At 46.0% G+C, this 22647-nt stretch overlaps 1 protein-coding gene across 1 annotated transcript in view; it reads left to right on the forward strand.

Moving 5' to 3' along the window:
• The first annotated feature begins 261 nt into the window (after window positions 1-261).
• LOC144673052 (doublecortin domain-containing protein 1-like) overlaps window positions 262-22647 on the forward strand; it is a 94204-nt gene continuing 71818 nt past the window's right edge. The window contains exons 1-6 of the mRNA XM_078535050.1: window positions 262-365; window positions 1678-1855; window positions 8689-8844; window positions 10194-10394; window positions 18848-18962; window positions 20046-20216. Coding sequence (XP_078391176.1) covers window positions 350-365; window positions 1678-1855; window positions 8689-8844; window positions 10194-10394; window positions 18848-18962; window positions 20046-20216 — 837 coding nt within the window. The 5' untranslated portion in view covers window positions 262-349. The remainder of the gene's footprint in view (window positions 366-1677; window positions 1856-8688; window positions 8845-10193; window positions 10395-18847; window positions 18963-20045; window positions 20217-22647) is intronic.

Raw genomic sequence — 22647 nt, forward strand, 5'->3', positions numbered from 1 at the left:
TGTGCGCAAATTAGCTGCCACCTTTCCTACATCGCAACAGAGACTACACTTCAAAATACCTCATTGGCTGTAAAGCGCTTTGAGCCTTCTGGTGGTCATGAAAAGAGCTATATAGATGCAAGTCTTTCTTTGTTTACCCACTCACACTCTTTGCTCCTCTGACGCTCACATGTTCACTCTTTCTGGTAAAAGAAATGGAGAGTAATGGTTCTATGGCTCTATCTTTCAGGTGTATGTTTCCTGTGGAGAGGCATGGATAGATCCTAACCTAGTCTCAGTGGAGCAGAAGAAACGTCTCCGCCTTAACAACTTGACATGTGATGTTGCTTTGATTCGCAGTTATTGTGCCATGCGTGACCCCAAAGGTACAATGAATGACCTAGAAATTTGAGTGCGGCACCCATTGTTCGAGCATTAAGTGACTAAGCCTCAAATGTGATGGGCAGGAGTGCTTCTCTCAACCATACATTCAAGGAAAACGGGTTGTTGCTGGGCAACTCTCCCCCGCAACCCCACCTCAATGATAGACACTGGCCCTACCCCTGAAAGTCACCAGTCACCTCCCCTGATCACTGATGCTCATTCCCCGACCACTACCATTCACAGCCCTGATGGACAGCAATTCCCCCCTTCCCCCATTTGGGCCAACGTTCTTCACTTAGTGAGCTGGTCCAGATGCTTGCACATCTAACTAGCCCTTTCTGATCAGACAGGTCAGGAGAAGTACCGCCACTTTTCTGTCAAAATTCCAGGAGGTAAGGCAGCGGGGGCAGGTGAGGGAGTGAATTTTTATGGTAGTGTGGGGCTGCCCCCTTTGTCTGCCATAACTTTAGCAGAAGAGACACGGAAACCTCCAGGGAAACAGTATTTACCCCATTTCCCCGGTATTTCAGAGGACAAGCATGAGAACCTATATGGAAATCTACTCCCCAACATGTTGTCATTCAAACGCACAGTATGAAGAAAGCAAACCCCACACTCCCAATAGTGATCAAGGCTTCTACTGGGTCTCAACTGTTAACATCAGAGGCAATATAAAATAAATACCTCTGACCTGTTGATCCTCCAAGGGACTCGGTATCAACTGGAGGTTTGTTGAAAATGAGGGTTTGGAGGCCACAATCCTTCAGCTACTTGCTGCCCTCCAGGCTCCGAAGCATCATTGCAAGATTGGTGCAAGACTGTAAGTCTGATCTAGTTACAGCTGTTGAAGTGTCAGCTATGTGGCTTAGCTCTCTTGCCTCTGGGTGAGAGGATTGCCAGTTCAGGTCCTGCTACAGAGACTTGAGCACAAATTACAGCTGACTCTCCACTGCAGTACTGAGGAAGTACTGCTCTGTCAGAGGCGCTGTCTTTCTCATGGAATATTAAACTGTATTATTTCTTAAGTGGGTGCAAAAGATCCCATGGCACCATTGCAAAGAAGAGCAAGGGAGCTATCTCCAGTATTTATCCCTCAGCCAACATCATATTATCTGGTCACTTTCACATTGCTGTTTGTGGGAGCTTGCTGTTTGTAAATTGCAGTATTTCCTACACTTCCAAAGTATTTCATTGACTGTAAAGTGCTCTGGGATATCCTGATGTCGTAACAGAGACTATTTAAAGCCATGTTTCTTTTAAAATGTAGAGCATATAGCAAGCATCCTGTTCAAATATGTGTTTATTATCATGCAGGTTTGGTCCTTGAGGTTGTAGGTAATCTCATACCTGGAGCCAAGCTGGCGTTAGCTGAATGTGTTGTGTCCATTGACTGTGAGGAAACCACTTGTGAAGCAGATAAGCAAGATCAATTTGGCACTGTAACAACTGACGAAGATCATAATGAGGACGGGACCATCTTCAATTATTTACTGTAAGGGATTGAAGCCATCTGCTCAACAGCTTGAATATAGCTGTTTTTAGCCATTTGTGATTGATGTATTGACTACTGTTTTCAATAGCACTCCAACCTGATGGGCAGATATACTGATAGAAAGAGAAGTCTAATAGCATTTATTTAGGATTTTGTAAGAATATAGACACATAAGGCGGAATTTTCCCATCCTGCCCTTGGCAGCGTTTGTGGCAGGTGGGAGTGGAGAATCAAGAGGGAGGCAAAAAATCAGAAACCTGCTGGCATAAAATCAGTTTGCAATTCTCCCAATGGTGGGTTAATGGCAGGCAGAGAATCCTGCTGAGTAGTGACGTGAACGACATTTACACCCATTACCATTATCATGAATGCTCATTAAATTGGCTTCTTGCCGGAATCACTTGCCGCCTTCCAATCTTGCATCACGCCAGCGGGAAATCACATCAGTCTGAATCCCATTTGAAAAAGAGTGGCGTGCAGTGGTCAGACCTTACTTCACTGACGACTTTGAGGTGAGTGCAACATACATAGCCTACCTGCCACAGCGCCGCACCGGTCTCATCGTGATGCCAGTGGAATGTCACGCTGCGGGGTGTAGGGTTGGTCTACTCCCGGTGGTTGCCTACATAGTCACAAGGATACCACTGTGCATCGGTACTCAGGCAAGGCTCAACATTCAGAGACCAGTATTTCAGTTGGGGGTGGGGATGGGGGTTGGTGGTGGTGGGGTAAGGATAACAAGCACATGAAGGGCAAAGGGGTAGAAGGCTTTGCAAAGGATTGTTGGGGGGAAGGGGAATGATGGAAGGCAGAGGGCCAGAAAGGCTTTGTAAGAGTGTGGAGGAGAAGGGGGGAACAATGGCAGGCAGAGGGGAGACCGAGGGGTGAAGCTGGAGCATGACAAGGGAAACTGAAACACTGACAAACAAGGAGGTGAATGGAATACTACATGTATGAATGGGAGGGGATGCATGCAGACTCTGGAATAGGAAAGGGGGTGGTGTGTGTTAGTGTGGCACAAGACGGATGGGTTGCACAAAGACTCATAAGGGGGGCTTGGTTGGGAAGGAATGCGGTATAGACTTCAGTCATGAGGGCAGTGGGGAACTGATTGAAAGTCAAAGTGCTTGGTCTGGGGCTAGCAGGTCAGAGTCAGAGAGTAGAAACACTCCATGGGCTTACGTTCAGGAGTCAGAGAGTAGAGACAGTCCTGGGGCTCTGTGGACCTCACAGTCAAGAGTAAGAGAGTTGAGACAGTCATGGGATCCAGTGGGCCATGCTGCAGGGCTATTCATGGCGCCCACATTGTATTCCTGCTCCAGGAAGGGGCAAGGACTGTGTGCTCATGTGGGATAATGCACAGCTCGGTATGCAGGGCGTTTTCACGGTCACTGTCCATGGGCTTGTCTGTCCCTGTACTGGGTTGCAGATGGGCTGGCAATGGTTATGAGAGGCATCTGCTGCCTGTATATGAGGAACACAATAAAGGCGGGGGTATGTGAAGTTTTCCTAGAAGGAGGGCGGGTAACAGTGGCTGGGGTTCCCCTCGGTAGGTGACCGTGCACACAGCCTCTAGATGGGGAGGGCAGAAGTCCACATAGGGCATGGGCACATCAACAGTGATGGGTTCAGGGGGAGGGTAGGAACATTAACCACAACAACAATGGGATCCAGTATTATCGAGAGAGGCTGGAGAATAACAGGAGGGAGCTTTACCTTCACATGGTGAGGTTATGGGCCGTGGACAGCAAGAGGAGGAGTGTTGAAGCTGGTCTCAAAGTAAAGTGGAGAACCACCATCTTGCACTCTGGGAGTTTTGGCGCAGTTATAAAGTGAAAGTAGAAGCGAATCTGAACAGGAGGGGTGTGAGGCTGTGTGGGAGGAGTATACTGCTGCACTAAGGGGCCCTTTCTGGGGGGCACCCTCTAACTTGTTGGAGCCAATTGAACTGGAGTCCGAGCTGAGAGAAAGGAGGAAGAGCTCCTTGGGAAAATAGCCATTAGAACCCATGCCTGTTTCAGTGCTGTTATTGGGAAATGTAAGAGTGTATGGCTTAACACCATAGTCGCTGCATTTCAACGTTAACTAATAGGAATGTGAAATCTGGGTATACAGGCAACCGTTAAGGAGGCACAGGTGTAGCATATATGGCATTCCATCAATGGGGGATTGTCATGTGCTTTCCAGAATTCCAGAATTGGTATTCATCGTGGCCCAAAGGGCATCCGGTCATTAATCATGAGCAACTTATTGTTAATTAGAATGCCTGATCAGAGAGTGGAGCACTGAGCAAGGTCAAGTCAAGGATGTCATTCTCCAACCACTGTAGGATTCAGATGTTAAGTCTCAGGGATGGCATCTTGGTCACCTGATCTGTTTGTTAGCTATATCGCCGTTCCTTCACTGTCGCTGGGTCAAAGTCCTGGAACTCCCTTCCTTACAGCACTGTGGGTGTATCTACACCACATGGACTTTGGTTCAAGAAGGTAGCTCACCACAACCTTCTCAAGATCAACTAGGGATGGGCAATAAATGCAGGCGCAACCAGTGAAGCCCACATCCTGTGAATGAATTAAAAAAATGTTTGGACAGCTCAGGCGGCGCACTACAGTACACTCCTAATAGCTTTTCCCGCATCATTGCTGTGTGTTCCACTCTTCACAACCTGGCATAACAAAGAGGTGATCCCTTGCCAGAGAGTGAAATGGAGAAGGATGACAGTCCCTCGAAGGATGAAGATCAGGAGGCCCGGGAACCCAAAGAAGGTGATGAGGGTCAGTTTGAATGCGATGACGCCATAGAGGAAGCAAGATGTGGGAGACACGCCCGTGACATTTTAATTGCTATCAGATTCCAGGAGGAGTAAAGTGAAGGCAATGGGAAATGGCCACATTGCTCCTGGCCTTGAATGCCATTCCATTTTATTGAAAAGGATACCCAACCAGTCACATCGAGAGAGTATTCACACTTGCACCTTCTAGCCTCATGGTTCACCAGGCCATGATCTCTAACAAGGTCAGCGGTGCACCCTGTATGTGCTCAGTCTGGGAAGTGAGAGTTGATTCAACAGCCAGAATGCTGCGAAATCTCACTTGAAGCAATCGTCACCACATTAATGAGAAACCACAGCGGCCAGTGAAATGAGGACATGGTAGGGGATTTCCTCCGCCCGTCCATCTCGTGCCCTTTGGCACTATCACTGAGGAGCCACAACTGCAGCTAATCCCTCGAGGCAGCTGAGCTGCCTTCACACAAATGTGTATCGTGAGGAAGAAGGGTTACAATAAAGATTTTAACACATCTCCCTGACATCACAGAAGGGTGCGGAAACAATCTTCAGTGAGGTTGACATCACATGAATGTGAATCTCACAGAGGGACCCTATCACTGAGTGGGAGGATGGCTAAACCTCAAAATAAGAGGATTCAAATGTACATAATCGCAATGCCTTCTGTTGACCCATTCATTCACAGAAACATCTAATGCATTTACAAAAGTGCAACGTGTTTACAGTGATCGCACACCCGTGACCCCAAAGTGATTTCAATATTTCTTAATTTTCCTAACCCTACCACTTATGCCTGGGTGCAGCCCCGACATCCGCAACAGAGATGGAGGCAGCCTGTTGACTGCTACGCCCTGATGTCTGAGATGACCTTGGTGGATGTCATCTGGTGGCCTGAGGCCTGGAGGGCCCCAGCCTGATAAGGCTCTCCTGCTTCGGGGCTGATGTACCGTCCTTGGCCTGAACAGCTGAAGTGGATGGGGGTCACAGGCAGAGGGGCTTCTGAGCGGCTGGACACCCTTGGAGTGTCCTGAGTGGAGGCTTCTGGGGTGCCCGGCTGACGCTTATCCTCCCTGTGGGTGCCCGAAGGCCCTTCTCTGACTTCTTGAGGAGAAGGTGCACCTGGGTGGAGGTCAAGGTCCTTTGTCCCCATCTCGCTTACACATTGACGGTGCCCACCGGGATGGAGTGTGAGCAGCATGATAGATTCTGTGAGACAATCAGTGGTGATATGAGTCCCCTGCTAATGGTTGTGTGAGATCCCTGAAGAGAGTAGCCCTTTGAGTACATGATGCCAGGATGAGAGCTTGGTATTGGAGGGAGCTGAAGGATGACTTACCCTAGTGGAGTGGATGAGATCATTCATCCTCTTCCTGCACTGGATGGCATTGCAGGTACAGTGGTCAGCCATGCTGACATCCTTTGCGATGGCCTCCCAGGTGAGGCTGGTATGCTTTCTGGAGCTGTCCCTGGGACAGAGCACATCCCTATGCACCCGCACTCCTCTTGTCGAGGCCTAGTGGGCGCTGTGGCTGAAGCGGGGTGCTGCCGCCTTCTTGTGGCTTGCAGCCTTCTTCCTCAGACATCTCTGTCTGTGTCCTGGAGACGCTGGGCTGGCGAGAGTGAGATGTGTGTGCTCAGGTGGCATTTAAATATGGTGCCTGGATATTCAACCCCATCAGGTAACAGCGGAGCCGACAAATCAGCTCCCGACCTGCCAGGTGATTCAGAGAGATACTCGCCTGTGCATAATTAATGAGCTTCCAAGCCAAGCGCGGAATCGGGCACGATTTCCCGCCATTCCGAGCAGCGGGATACGTGCCGTGGAACCCGCCTGCACTTAGTTTCGAAAAGGGAAATTTTCACCCAGAGGAGCAGGAATGTGTCAATAAATCTTTAATGCTTTATTGACCATAAAACATTTTGAAATGGTATGAAAGATGCAATATAAATGCAAGATCTTACTTCAGTTGAAAACCTCGGCCCATACTTATATAGAATCTTATCGCACAGTAGGAGGTCATTCTACCCGTCCTGTCTGTGTTGGCTCTAGAATCTCTCTCCTACTTTCACCTTAGCCCTGCAAATTTTTCCTTTTCAAGTATCTATTCAACTCTCTTTTGAAAGTTACTTTTGAATCTGCTTCCATCATGCTTTCAGGCAGTTTGTTCAAGATCATAATAACTCATTGTGTTAAAAAAAAAAATTCTCCTCTTCTCTCCCCTGAATTCTTTATTGGTGTTCTCTGATTACTGACTCACCTGCCAGTGGAAACAGTTCATTTTTCTTTACTCTATCAGCTTCTGCAAAGCATAAGAGCAAGTTACGGATGGCCCTGTTTTATGGGTGGGGGTGGTGGAGTTGTGGGGGTGGTTGGGGAACAAATTGGATTAAAACACAGGTCAAGATGGAAGAGAAAGGTCATGGTCTGAAGTTATTGAACTTAATGTTACATCCAGAAGGCTGGAAAGTACTTAATTGGAAGATGAGGTGCTGTTCCTCCAGTTTGCGTTGTTTTGCTTTCAGAGCGCTGACCCTTGTTCTGCTATTAACACATTCTGCTATCTTACCATTATGCCACTATCAGCACCTTCTTTAGTCTTTAACACTGCCATTAATACTGCCTTTGTCTTGTGTCCATGACATGTTTCTCAATTCTGTCCTGAGCTGCCACCTATCCCTGGCCTTCGATTTCGTCCTTCCCCCTCTTAAACAGTATAAAAGCCATCACATTTCTACCTCTCTTCAGCTCTGAAGAAGAGTCATATGGACTTGAAACTTTAACTCTCTTTCTCCCTCCACAGATGCTGCCAGAGCTGCTGAGTTTTTCCAGCATTTTCTGTTTTTATCTCTGTTTGCTATTTACTCTGTTTCACCTTCGATAATTGTACATCACCTTGTAACCGCAAGCCAAACCTCAAGCCAAACCTCAACCAAAAGCCTTTTCTTGAATCATACTGATGGGCTAGTATGATTTGTGTCTTTTTGGCCAGTCTTGGTCCCTGAGGAATCATGCAAAGATACAAAATTGATGGGCAGGAAATGACTAACTGGCCCATCAAGCCTGCCACAGGTGTAAAAAAGGGAAAAACTCAGGGCCAACAAGGGAAAGAAAACTGAAAAATTCCCCTCAGATGATCAAAACCAATACCAAAGATCATTGGTGAGGGGAGCTTTAACCACCCCCATGATGGGCAGAAGGGGGTCAGAAGGGATTAAGTTGGCAAATACCTGAAACCCTACTCCAAACCACCACCAACGTGCCTGTCCCCATTTTAACTGTGGTAGTTTTGGGGGTGTCTGAGTAACTCGCTCTGGAGGGTTGGTTCTGTCATTAAAATATGTTAATGAGGCTCTGTTCCTCTAATTTTGGGAACCATTTGAATTTAATGCTGGACAGGCCCGGTTTCCCAGGATTCAGGAAACCCAGCAGCTAAAGGGAGTAGCTGGAACCAGCAAGTAAATGCCTTCCCTCAGCCCCTCAAACAAATCTTCTACCTCGGTCAACTGACTTCCCACTATCCCCAATCCAATCTCTCCCAGTAGCCCCCAATCCCCTGCCTGATTGCTGGTCTGATTTTCCCTCCAACTAAACCGAGGATCTCTCCCAGCCCCCGCTCCATCCCATTTGGTGAACGGATTCTCCACTCTCTCACCAAACCACCATGTGTCCTGGTCCCTGGTTGTGGCTTTGTGCCATTGGCTTTCCCACCCACCAGCTGACCAATAAAAAACGAATGATAACGAGCTGCCATTAAATTCAGGAAGGCCTCTGTATGCCTGGCATTTCTAAGCTTTTCCCCCCCACCCACCCCCAACAAATACATGCCCCCATTCCCTCTCTGTCTCCCCAAAAATACATATGTATGCAGGAGAAAAAACTTGAGATATGCTGTTCACCAGTGAGTGAAGCCTTCCTCAGGTGCAACGTGACAGGATTTCTAATATGTCTCAATATTTACTGCTTCTTCCAAGGAAATGTATGATGGCACTATATAAATTAGGTTTTTGTTGAAGAACTGCAGCCATGTTTATCTGTATTTTCCAGTGATGCACATACCAGAGCCCATCGAGCTCTCGACGCTCAGCACCCTAAGGACCATTATCCATGGGAAAGAAATTTAAAGGCGTTCGATGATGATGAAGTCTCGCAGCAAGAAGATGGGAGGTCTTTCACCAACGTTGATTTATACAATAAATACAGGTTAATCACCACTTTTTTGATAATCTGATAGCTAACCAGATGGTCCATCATTTTAAAAAAGTTTCCTCCTCAGGATATCAGCGTCGTTGGCAAGGCCAATGATTATTGCCTGTCTGTGGTGGTTGGCCTTCCTTTTGAACCATATTGCAGTCCATGTGGTGAAGGTACTCACAATGTGGTCCAGGACTTAGAACCAGTAACAAGGAATGGCAATATATTTCCAAGCTGGGATGGTGTGTGACTAGGAGTGGGACTTGACGCTCCCAGCCACCTGCTGTCCTCTGCTTTCTGGGTGGTGGAGGTCGCAGGTTTGAAGGTGCTGCCAAAGAAGCCTTGGCAAGTCACACCAGCATTCGCCAGGACGATGTTAACGACTGGCCAGCTAGTCTACTCAATTAATAGGGGGATGGGCCTATCGATGGGAAAATGGGATTCTCCCCACTTGGCTCGCCGTTCAAGTCATTGCTTTCATGGCTAGGGTTGACCTAGCTCAGCAAGCAGTGGGGTGGTTACCAGTGTCCTTTGCCATTAGCCACACAGTTTTGTGTGGTTTAATTCCAGCAGTGTCAATGATTGCGTTTGGAGTTTCATTCGCTAACCTGTGCCTAACCTCTCTTAACTTGCATAACTAGAGGCCTCCTTTTCAGGGAGTGCCAATGTTTCAGGCAAACAGAAATTCTGTGGGCGTACTTTGCTCAGTAAATTGGTTCAGATATCCTTAAATATTGTAATGCATTAATTGTGTCTCCTTGAAAAATTAAACCTTTTAGTTACTTTTATTCACAATTTTAAAAGTTTACACTGTTGTTATATTAACTAAATTAACCACAGGGCCAAATATCAGTGCACATCAGGGTGCAATTGCCAGATTGTGCCCACTGGTAACTTCTAATGCTGACTGCACTTGTGTTTGTATGGCCCAAGCCCCTTTCCCATGTTGGGTCCACATCTAAACACTGTTTTACATTTTTCTTTGGAGGTCTGGGCTATGATGCAGCTGACACCCCCTCCACCACCACATCCCTCCACCCACCCCCTGCCCCCCAGCATTTAAATATCACTTCCATCATTTGACAGCCTGTCTCTCTGGACACACAAGGCGCTGATGTTCTGCTAGCCCGCTGAGGAGGAAAGCAAACCTGATATTGGGAGCTTACCCCAATCTCTCCCCTCCCAAGGAGGTCCTGGCCTCACTTGCTTTCCAGTTTTTGGTGGGATTTTTTGGGGGCAGTTTCAGTCTTGCCTCTCCGTGATGTCATTTGGGTTGTGTGCGCTGGAAGGCCCAGGATTTTTGGAAGTGTTTTTTTTTTGCATAACTGACGTAACTCACAGCTCACATTCACCCACAGGCCCCGACCTAAGCTTTTCAAAGCACAACAAATACATCAGCAGCAGTTTCAGTTCCAGAACGGGCACATCATAAACTGCAGCTGTCCTTGGCTTGTGGTGGGAGTTTCTGGGATGAACGCACGACCGGGCACAGAAATGACACTGGTAGAGAAGAAAACCGATGACATCTTCCAACGCTGGACACTGAGAGAGGACAGCAGGTAGAAAAGAATGTAAACATCCTTTATCCAAAGCCTGCCTTGTAGCTAAGCATTCTCGAATCAGAAATGAGTTAGCCTTATTATAATTCGTTCTCAGGTAGTGGTTGATGATAGCAAAACTGGCATTTATAGCACATCACGTGCTTCACTTAAGCAGGCCTTCATCTTGAACCGCTGCAGTCTCATGTGGTGGAGGTGCTCCCAGAATGCTGTTAGGGCAGGGAGGTCCGGGATTTTGACCCAGTGACAATGAAGTAAGGGCTGATATATGACGGTCATATTTGTGTGAGACCTGAACTGAATATAATACCAGAGAAGTTATATGGAGGTCTGCCCTGAGAATATTTATGAATGCAGAGCTATTAAGTAACCTATCGATTTGTGGAGTGGATTTTAATTAAGCATTGAAATCGGTGAAAGATTTGCATCAGCGTCCAAAGGGTTCTACTGCTCCTGTCCTACATCATAGCTCCAGACAGGACTGGAAATGAAAACTTGTTTGACTGCCCACCTTTCCATCTCTTTACTAAACGATCTTTTTTTTTTCTTGACCAATTTCCTAGGATTTTTACCTCAGTCAAGAAATCTGCTTTTCACAATATCTCATACAAGCTCTCCATTTCTGTCATCAGTGGTATTTTTTAGTGAAAGACTGGATAAACATGGATGAAAAAAGTCATTGAAAAAGAAATTGCTTTTTTGTCTCAATGGCCAGGATTTTACAGTCCCTTTGGCGTCGGGCGTCATGGTGGGTGCGGGTATAATATGGCGAGAAGGCCAAAAATCGGTTTTATGCCATTGTGAAACCAGTTTGCAATCGTCCGTTCCACCCGTCAATGGCAGGATGTGTTTCCCACTGCCGCATGTCAGGAACGTCATTTTTATACATTTGCATCTAATTATCAGCTCTGGTCACCAAGGCCTTCAGTCTGTCTGTGCTGCCTACAGACAGGCTGACGGAAATACTCAAGCATATGCTGGGGAGTGGGGGCAAAGGCAGCACAGACTGACTGGAGGAATTACTCTAGTACATGCCGGGGGGTGGAGGGGTGGGGGGGTAGTGAGAGAAGTGGCCACGCACTTGGAAAAGCTTGTCAAAAGTGAACATTCTTCCGCAGCTGAGGCCGTTCAGCTGCAGCTCCATTGACGTGCTTGGAATTGGGCTTCTGAAGCTTTTCTTCCCACTCAAGCAACACGAAAGCATGAAAATGCCACCAAATGCTCCAGAATTTTCTATCCCCCAGATGCAGACTGCAAATGAATGTGCATTTTGGGGGCAGCAGTGCAATTGACTGACTGGGTAAATTGTACAATCCCCTTGTGAAAGGTGGCCATGGCGCAGTCACTGGTGGAGGTGCTCACAGCCCCTTGCAATGTCTTTATTAAGGTTTGGACTAGTATCCATTATGGTTCAAGCTAACAGCGCAGCCTTGCAGTGTGGGTTAGGGGAATGCCTGCGCCTGAGCTGAGAGCACAGCATGCAGTCCGGTGGCTGAAGCTGCCGCCAATTGGTCAGGTGGAGTGGGGTGGAGGCGGTGGGGTTTTGGACAGCCAATGAGAGCACTACATGCAGACCATCCAGGTGGTTGCCAGCACTTTCCTGGATGCATGAAGGGACCTTCAGATTTAACCAAGATAGTTTCTTAGTACACCCATGCCAACCCATGCATCTCTCTCTTTGATCCAGCAGGAGGAGAACATCAGGACCATGGAGCCTGGTGATTTAGTGGTATGCCTCATGGCTTACAGAGACCAGAGAAGAAGAAGAAGAAAGCAACAGATTCGCCTGGCTCAGCAAAGGGAGGAGCACATTCCTCAAGGTGAAGGGCCAGAGCCTACTGCACCCACAGCTGAAGACCCACAGAGAGCCATTGCTTTAGGCACCTCACTAGACCCAGGGTCCATAGAGGTGCCTGTCATTCCTGCAGATGATTGACAACCAGTGTCAGTGACGACACTGCATGTCTAGGGAACAGGTTAGTTACATATGCCACTTGCTGCAGGATTTGGCGCCACTGGGGCATGGAGGGTATCCAACTGTCAGTGGCCCTGAAAGTGACCACTGCGCTCAATTTTTACTTCAGTGGCGCCTTCCAAGGCTCCAAAGGTGACCTGTGTGGGATCTTGCAAGCCTCCACTCACAAGTGCATCCAGGTGGTCATGGACACCACCTTCATGAAGGCACAGAAATTTGTGCGTTTTGCCTGGGATCAGGAAAGCCAGGAAGCAAGAGCACTGGGATTTGCACAGATAGCAGGTTTTCCATAGGTGCAGGATGCCATCGACTGCATCACAGGATGCTTGGATCTCCATGGCAACAAGCAGTCAGCCGCATCAACTGCAAGGGCTTCCACTCACTGAATGTTCAGCTGGTATGCGACCACCACAAGCACAGCCTGCAGCACTGCGTATGATTCCAAGGGAGCATCCATGACTCCTACATCCTTAGCAGGTCTCATATCCCTGACATCTTCCAGGATCCAGAGAGGCTGCAGGGTTGGCTCCTCATGGACAAGGGCTACCCACAGAAGACGTGGCTGATGACGCCCATGCGTCAGCCTCAGACTGCCGCAGAACAACAATACAATGAGGCTGATGCCACGACCTGAACTTTGGTGGAGCAAACGATAGGCATTTTGAAAATGAGGTTCCCGTGCCTTGACAGGTCTGGTGAAACACTGCAATGCAGTCCCTAGAGGGTCTCACGCATCATTGTCACTTGCTGAGTGCTCCAAAACCTGGCACTGCAAAGCGGGGAGGACCTGGCTGAGGAGGAGATGGAGGAGCTGCACATATCCTCCGATGAGGAGGATGTCGAAGGAGCTGATGGTGAGGAGGTCCCCGAAGGTGAGATTGCTGGCAATGAGGCCGTCGCACTGGTCAGACGAGGCAGGCACGCTTGGGAGGCCCTCATAGCCGCAAGATTCATGGAGGATGAAGAGGAGATGCAGTGAGGTCAGTTCTGACATCCTCACCTTGTGTCCGTGAATGTTTGACTCCTGTGTGGCTGATGGCAGCGCACATACCCTCAGTGCTCAGGCTCATGTCATGGAGATGCAGCGGAGGCCCTAATAGTGGCTAGATTCCAGAAGGATGATGATGACGCACTGGGAGGGACACTCCATAGATCTTCATACTGCCTTTGTGAATGCCTGATTCCTGTCTGGCTGAGGGCAGCTCGGTGATCAGGGTCATATCATGGAGATGCAGCCGTGAAACTTTAAATGCACCTGATCCTTTGTCAGCTTTTAGCATCCGCCCCCTTCTGGACTGAGACACCTGCCTTTATCTTGTGCAGGAACCAAGGTTTCACATCTGAGTGACATGAACGCAGCTAGTTATCATAAGGAGCCATAGGCAAGTAGACATTCTTGGAAGTTTATTTATAATAGTGAACATTAAGTAGACGTGATTAACACCCATGCCCAGGCTGTACAGCTACATCTTCTTAACCTTCCTAACCCTGCCACTACATCTTGGTGCTCCCCCAACATCCACAGCGGAGGTGGAGACAGCCTGCTGACTGCCACATCCTATCTGTGATGACCTTGGCGGGCGTCCTTTGGAGACCTGGAGGGCCCTGGTCTGCTTTCGGGGTCCTACTGTGTGGCAGTGGTACCCTCCTCAGCCTGAGGAGCTGGAGCTGATGGGTTCACAAGAAGAGAGGATTTGGATGTGATGGACACTCCCGGAGTCACCTTGGTGGATGGCCCTAAGGTGTGCCCCGCTGATCCTCCTCCCTATGTGCCGAGGGCCCCTGGCTGACTCCTTAAGGAGAAGGGCTGCACTGCACCCCTCTCACGTTGACACTGTTGGAGGCCAACCATGGTGGCAGTGATGGAGTTCAGCCTGCGCAGCAGTGCAGTACCGATGTACTGGACCAAAGTCTCCATCACAGCCGCCATCCAACCAGTGTTGACCTCGGTGCGTTGGCACGCCGGCGCTATCAACTCAGACTGAAGGTGGATGGACTCCTCCATCGTGCCTTGCAATCTGTGGAGTGCAACAGGCATCCCTTCCTGATGTTCCTGAGCTTGCCTTTGCAGTTCCAGCAACTGAGGTATGACTGAGTTCAGAGACTAAAAACAAAAGACTGCGGATGCTGGAAATCCAAAACAAAAAATAAAAAATACCTGGAAAAACTCAGCAGGTCTGGCAGCATCGGCGGAGAAGAGCACAGTTGACGTTTTGAGTCCTCATGACCCTTCAACAGAACTAAGTAAAAATAGGAGAGGGGTGAAATATAAGCTGGTTTAAGGGTGGGGGGGAGGTGGAGAAGGGGGGGAGGTGGTTGTTGGGACAAGCAAGCAGTGATAGGAGGAGATAACCAAAAGATGTCAGACAAAAGAACAAAGAGGTGTTGAAGGTGGTGATATTATCTAAAAGAATGTGCTAATTAAAGGACAAGCAAGGTACAGATAGCTCTAGTGAGGGTGGGGTGAAATAAGACTATCGTTGCTCCCAATGTGGTTTCCTCTACATTGGGGAGACCAAACGCAGACTGGGTGACCGCTTTGCAGAACACCTTCGGTCTATCCACAAGCATGACCCAGACCTCTCTGTCGCTTGCCATTTTAACACTCCACCCTGCTCTCTTGCCCACATGTCTGTCCTTGGCCTGCTGCATTGTTCCAGTGAAGCTCAACGCAAACTGGAGGATTAGCACCTCATCTATAGACTAGACACTTTACAGCCTTCTGGACTGAATACTGAGTTCAACAATTTTAGATCTTGAACTCCCTCCTCCATCCCCACCCCCTTTCCGTTTCTTCCCCCTCCTTTTTGTTTTTTCCAATAATTTATATAGATTTTTCTTTTCCCACCTATTTCCATTATTTTTAAATCTATACTTTTTATGCCCTTTTAGTCTTATTTCACCCCACCCCCACTAGAGCTATCTGTACCTTGCTTGTCCTCTTAATTAGCACATTCTTTTAGATAATATCACCACCTTCAACACCTCTTTGTTCTTTTATCTGTGACATCTTTTGGTTATCTCCTCCTATCACTGCTTGCTTGTCCCAACAACCACCCCCACACTTCTCCCCACCACCCCCCCCTCCCCACCCCTTAAATCAGCTTATATTTCACCCCTCTCCTTTTTTTACTTAGTTCTGTTGAAGGGTCATGAGGACTCGAAACGTCAACTGTGCTCTTCTTCGCTGGTTCTGCCAGACCTGCTGAGATTTTCCAGGTATTTTTTTATTTTTTGTTTTGAGTTCAGAGACTCATCATCTGACTCGGACTCAGCAGATTTCTCCAGCAGTCCTCCAAGTTGCGGAACTGCCTCGACTATTCCCACTGAACTGCTAACCACGCAACCTCCAATCCTGGCTCCCATGTTAGATGATAATGTTAATGGTTCTCTCCTCAGGTATCGTACTCCTCTCCATCTGATCTGCTGTCTTCACGCCTCTCCACATAAAACAACCCCTGACCCCTCTGTCCTTGCATCCCATCACGTCAGTCCAAAGTACAAGGCTGAAGCATTTGTAATCATTTTCACTCAGAGGTGCCGAGTGGATGATCCATCTCGGTCTCCTCCAGTGGTCCCCAGCATCACAGATGCCAAATTCAGCCAGTTGGATCCACTCCACGTGATATCAGGAAATGGCTGATGGAACAGGATACAGCAAAGACTATGGGCCCTGACAATATCCTGGCTGTTGTTCTAAAGGCTTGTGTTGTTAAACTAGCTGTGCCCCTGGCACTGTTCCGGTGCAGCTACAACATTAGCATCGATCCGGCAATGTGGAAAATTGCCAAAAAGGTGGATAAATCCAATTTGGATAATTACTGGCCCATGAGTCAATTCTTAACAACAGCAAGGTAATGGCAGGTGTTGTGAACAATACTATCAAGTGACACCTGTACAGATGGGGGAGGCAGTGGTGTAGTTGTATTGTCATTGGTATAATAATCCCTAAGACCTGGGATAATGTTCTGGGGACCTGGGTTCAAACCCCACCATGGCACAAAGTTGAGAGCTGGTCTTAGAGCATATTAACTGTAAATAAACTGTTCAATATTGGGGAAGGAAAAACCCTGCTCACTGATACCTATTTTGGCTTCCTTGAGGGTCACTTGGCTCCTGACCTTATTACAACCCTAGACTAAAGTCAATGGAACTGCTGAATTACATTGGTTCCTGTTTAACCAATGACTCGATTTTAAAATTCTCATCCTTGTTTTCAAATCTCTCCATGGTCACATGCCTCCCTACCTCTGTAATCTCCTCGAGCACAACAACCCTCTGAGATATGTGCTCTCCCCCAATTCTGACTTCTTGAGCATCCCCGATTTTAATCATTCTACTATTGGTGACCATGTGTTCAGCTTCCTAGGCTCTAAGCTCTGGAATGCACTATCTACACTCCTCTGCCTCTCTATCTCACTTTCTTCTAATATCTGCTTACGTGGTTCCATGTCAAATTCTGTCTATTAACACTCCTGTGAAGCATTGTGGGACATTTTATCACTTTAGAAATGCTATATAAGCAAGTCATTGTTGTTTTTAAGGCTTGCCCTGCAGCTAAATATTACATGTTCTATTAAGGCTTGTCCGATTCTGTGTAAATATTATCTTTTTAATTCTTTCATGGTATGTGGGTGCTACTTGCAATACCAGCATTTTTGCCCATCCTAATTGCCCTTGCTAGGTCATTTCAAAGGATAGTTGAGAGTCAGCCACATTGCTGTGGGTCTGGAATCACATGTAGGTCAGACCAGATAAGAATGGTAGATTTCCTTCCCTAAAGGGGCATCAATGAGCCAGATGGGTTTTTACAACAATCATTGATAGTTTCATGGTCACTATTACAGAGACTAGCTTTTTATATTTCAGCTTTCTTAACTGAATTCAAATTTCATCAGGTACCATGGTGGGATTTATACCCATATGCCCAGAACATTAGCCTGGGTCCAGCAACATTACCACTATACCACCATCACCCTCCTCTGGCCTGTTATCAATGCTTGTCCAGTCAGATTCTGTGTTCTGTTATTTGGAAAAATGTAAATAGCATTGAACCAAGTTTTGGTTTCCCAGGAGAGACATGGGCCAGGGTTTTATGGCCCAGCCGCGCCATGTCTCCCCCGGCAGATGTGGTGAGCCATTTAAATCTCCATTCAGTTCAGCGAGACTGTAATATCCCGTCGGTCAGGAGGGGCTGTAAAATCCTGGCCTTGTATTTCACTCTTTTATTCTGAATATCTCTCTTAGTTGAAGCATCATATAACATATAGATGAGTCCAGTGAGCATATATATTTTTGCGTTGATTGTTTTCCTTTGTAATTCATGGTTTCTGCCCACATCACATTTAAATGTATTTGAATGAATTTGAATATAATCACAGAATGGTTACAAGCAGCAGGAGGCCATTCATCCCTTTGTGTCCTTGCCAGCTCTCTGCAAGAGCAACTCGGCTAGTTCCACTCCCCTGCCCTTTCCCCTTAGCTCTGAATTTCTTTTTTCTCTTCAGATAATTATCCAATTCCCTTTTGTAGGACATGATTGTATCTTTATCTGCTTCCACCACACTTTTGGGCAGTGCATTTCAGATCCTAACCACTTGCTATGTTAAAAAAACTCTCATATCACCAAATTAAATAATCTCACTTTCCTCACCCTGCTTTTTTTCCCCACAGCCCTGTGGATTTTTCCTTTTCAAGTATATGTCTAATTCCCTATTGAAGGTGTATGACCCTCTCCATTGGATTTTGTTCCTTGGTGTCATGCGCTTTCCATCCTTTATGTGTTATATGTTAACTTTTATTGCAAAGGAGTTGGAGTGTATAAGTAAGGAAGTCTTGGTGAGACTATGCCTGGAGTACTGTGCAACTTTTGTCTCCTTGTCTTGGATTGCAGCAAAGACTCACTATACTGATTCTTGGGGTGAGAGTTTTCTTCTGTTTAGAGATTGGGTAGAATGGGCTTATGCTCACTGGAGTTTCAAAGAATGTGATCTCATTGAAAGTTATAAAATTCTTAGAGAGCTTGACAAGCTAGATCCTGAGAGGTTGTTTCCCAGGACTGTTGATTCTACAGCTCAGGATCACAGACTCAGGGTAAGGGGTTGGATATTTAGGACTAAGATGAAGAGAAATTTCTTCACTCAGAGGGCTGTGAATCTTTCATATTCTGCAGATGCTCAGTCATTGAGTATATTCAAGACTGGATCAATAGATTTTTGGACACTAAGGGAATCAAAGGATAGGGCAGGAAACTGGAGTTGATATAAAAGCTCAGCCATGATCTTACTAAATGGCAGTGCAGGCTTGAGGGCCCATATGGCCTACCCCAGCTCCTATTTCTTTTATTCTAATGTTTACTTTGAACTGCAAGGAGAGAAAGATCTGTCTTGTTAACTCGAAACGGAGCCTGTGTGAAGTAACATAACCCTGCTCTTACTACAGAGGAAAACAATTCAAATCCTGTGCATTGACTCAACAGGACATTCCATTTAATGGGTAATCCTGATCTGGTGCTCGCAGTCTCAATGCCCCAAATTAAATTGGGTGATGGCAAGAATATGACGGAAATTCAGGGATGTTCAATTATCCTTCAGGTCAGCATCATTTCAATTATTCCATTCACTATTGATTTTTTTTAAACTGTGTAATTATAATGAAACATGAACGTACATAATGTAGTGCAAAATATATTATTGTGTGCCAATCAAACAGACTCATGCCAAATGAAAAAACAATCATAGGCTTAAACTGCTCAGTGCAGTGACAGTAATGTACAGTTAAATGTTGCAATCACCTTAAGAGTGCGTTTATTCTCAAGCTTTCCACTTTGTGGTATCGCATGTGTTAGGACTGGACTCAACTCTGAAGTGGAGGGAGTAGCCTCACACTGGCCCACCTTGGGCACTATGTGAAATCCAGTGCCAGAATTGGTTTAAAATGTAGCTGAGTCTACCATAGTGAGACTTCACTCGGAGGTAATGATCTCCTGCCTGAGTTAGAAGGCTATACATTCAAGTGCTGCTCCAGAGGCTCGAGTTCACAACCTAGGCTGACACTTCATTGCCATATTGTGGGGGGTGAATATGGAAAACCTTATGACGCATTTCAAAGAAGAGCAGGGAGTTATCTTGTTGTTCAACATTTAACTCTCAACCAACATCACAACAAGCAGCTTATCTGCCCATTTTTTTCATTGGTTCATGGAACCTTGCTGTATACAAATTGGCTGCCACATGGTGTCAGCTGTGGCTCACTGGGTAGCACCCTTGTCTCTGTTGGAAGGCTGTGGGTTCCTGTCCTAATACTGAAACTTGAGCATGTAATCTAAGCTGTCCCCTCAGTGAAGTACTGAAGAAGTGTTAGTCTGTCAGAAGTGCTGTTTTCCAAATAACATGTGAAAGAGAGGCCTCATCTGCCTTCTTAGGGGGGTACATAAGTGATCCCATGGCACTACTTAAAAAGAGCAGGGGAGTTCTGGCCAATGTTCTTGCCTAGATTATGTGTTCAAGTCTCTGGAGTGGAGCTTGAAAATATGATCTCCTGACCCAGTGGCAAGAGCCAAACCCAGCAGAAGTCCATTGTATCTTCAAAGCTTCTACTTTTGTAATGGCTACAAAGATCTCCCTTTATCTGAATTTATGTTTCCTCGATGTAATATTTTTGATATCTTACCACAGAAGTATAAAGGGTACAGTTATGGAGTCGCTAATCAGAAATGGTTCTGGATGCCAGAGATAAAAGTGCTGTGTGCTTTTTATACCTCAGTATTGGATAATGAAATTACAGCAGCCAATCAAGCCTCTGTGTGCACCTTCTGCATCTGTAAAACAGAGGAACTAGATCAACCTGTAAGTGAATCAGAAGCCCCATTTCCATTGTAATTTTTTTATAAATGGGATGGAACCTTTTAAATAACTTATATTTGCAGGTATGTGAATGTTTGGAGCAGTTACTTCAGCCTAACCGATAATGAATATTGAACCAATGCCCAACCAGGCTTAGAGAAATTTGGTTTGCTTGTAATTCAGCTTTCGCTTTATTTTCTGATGTTACAGAACTAGGGCAAAAATGAAACCAAATCTAAAATGACATTCTTGGTCCTGGATGGTGTGTGAGTCTCTTTTAGCCACAAAGCACCATAGACATACCCCATATATGACCCAAAAACATTGATCCATGTGCTTCTGTATGAGGCACTAAAACCTCTGACACTGATCAATGGCACTGACCACTACAGGACACTTTGACTACAGTTTATGCCCATTGACAAAAATGAGTGAAAAGTCTAGCCCACCAAGTGTCTCCCTTGCCATAAAACCATTGGAGACAGCAGATACTTATCCCTAAATCAGAGAACCATACACCATAGAAGGTGACCATTTGGCCCATCATGTCTGTGCTGGCTCTTTGAAAGAGCTCTCCAATTATTTCCACTCTCCTGCAGTTTCCAATATATCCAGTTCCCTTTTGAATGTTGCCATTAAACCTTCTTCCACTACCCTTTCAGACGGTGCATTCCAGGTCATAACAAATCACTTCAGAAAAAAATATTCCTCATCTCCTCTCTGGTTCCTTTGCCAGTTACTTCAAATCTCTGTCCCATGGTTACCAATCATTCCAGCAGTGGAAACAGTTTCTCCTTATTTGGTCTATCAGAATTTTGAATACCTCTATTAGGTCTCCCCTTAACCTGTTTTGTAATGAGAATGATCCCAGCTTCTCTAGTCTCTTCACATAACTGAACTCTCTTATCCCTGGACTTCTCCTCCATTCCTCCATCTGCTCCAACCAAGGCACAACACTTGAATCACATATTTTATTGATGCAAGAAACCAACTAACTGGGCACAATCAGTTATGAAGTTAATGGTTGGATATGGTGAACAGTGGTCAAAGTGACAGTAGGAGGTGGGTGGCCATTCTTTCACATTTGGGGTCCTTGAATTCAGAACCAATGAAGTTTTCCCCTTATAATGATCTGTTATATTTTTCACTGGTCTTTATATACCGGTTGACCAGATATTGCTACTCTATGTGGCTCATATATGACTGCTACCATTCCCAAGTTCAGTCCAACAATAATCATTTAAAGGGCAATTGTGATTGCCACTGGCAGTCTGACCATTGCTGTAGGTCAGGAATTTCTTCAGAGCTGATCATGCTCCATCTTCATAACCTCACCAGGATAGGGTTTCCGCTGCATTTCTTGTGAGGCGTCAGCGACCAAACAGGAGCACCTCTGAGGAAAGCCCCAACCATAAGGTACCCAGCTTCATGTTGTATAGAAATCCTCCCAGAATTATTAATACTGCAATTTGGGAGGCACACCCAGAACAGTTGAAGCATTGCTGTTTAATCCATTCCACACCATCAACTAGTGTAGTCATTGGGAATAGAATGATCATATTGAGGTATCTGGTAGTGTAGGGTATAGTAGAGCTGAAATTTGAAGTGCAATAGCCTGAGGCAGCTCTCTATAAATTGCTGCAGATATATACCCACCCCTTGTGTACAGCCTTTACCCCCAAAGCTCTGCCCCAGGGCTATTAAATGATATAAGCCATATTTATTAAGTTCTCCAAAAAAATTTACAACTCTTTGGAACAAATTACAACTCTTTCTATGAAAGTTGATGTAACTAAAGAAATATTGGCCTTCAACATCTTAAACCTAGGTTTACTGAAGCTCTTTGAAGATTAAACTGGGATCTCATCTACACGACAGCTTCATCTTCCCAGAGTGGTCCATCCCAATGGTTAAAACCTCTCCATTTAGCCTCATGAACAGCAAATAACATTTTGATTTCTTTCAAAGAGAGGAAGGTGAAGAAGAAATGATATTGTGTTCTTAAGAAAGAGATGTAAAGAGGAGCCATTAGAAACAAAAGTGTGCAGCTTTGATAAAGTAATACCAAATAGACTAACAGAATTACTACCTCTCAAACAGTTGAATATTATATAACAAAATGAAAGATCTATTGCAGTTGTCTCAACTCTGAAGTATGGAACTCTCTTTCTAAACCCCACTACCTTGTTACTTCTCTGTCCCATGTCAAAAGCCTCTTCATACCTTTTCAATGATCACTCAGCTCCTCTAATTTTTTTCCTACTATTGGTTCATGCCAAAACCTATGCTGTGAAGCATCATAAGAAGTTTTAATGTATGTTGAAGCTATAGAAATAGCGGGGTGTATTTTAACCCCTCAAAATGCGTGGGTTGACATCACGTCAGTTGTTGAAATTGCAAAAATCTCAAAATTGACCCCAACCCTCCATTGCTC

This window comes from Cetorhinus maximus, unplaced genomic scaffold (assembly GCF_964194155.1).
Source record: "Cetorhinus maximus unplaced genomic scaffold, sCetMax3.hap1.1 HAP1_SCAFFOLD_216, whole genome shotgun sequence".
Lineage (NCBI taxonomy): Eukaryota > Metazoa > Chordata > Chondrichthyes > Lamniformes > Cetorhinidae > Cetorhinus > Cetorhinus maximus.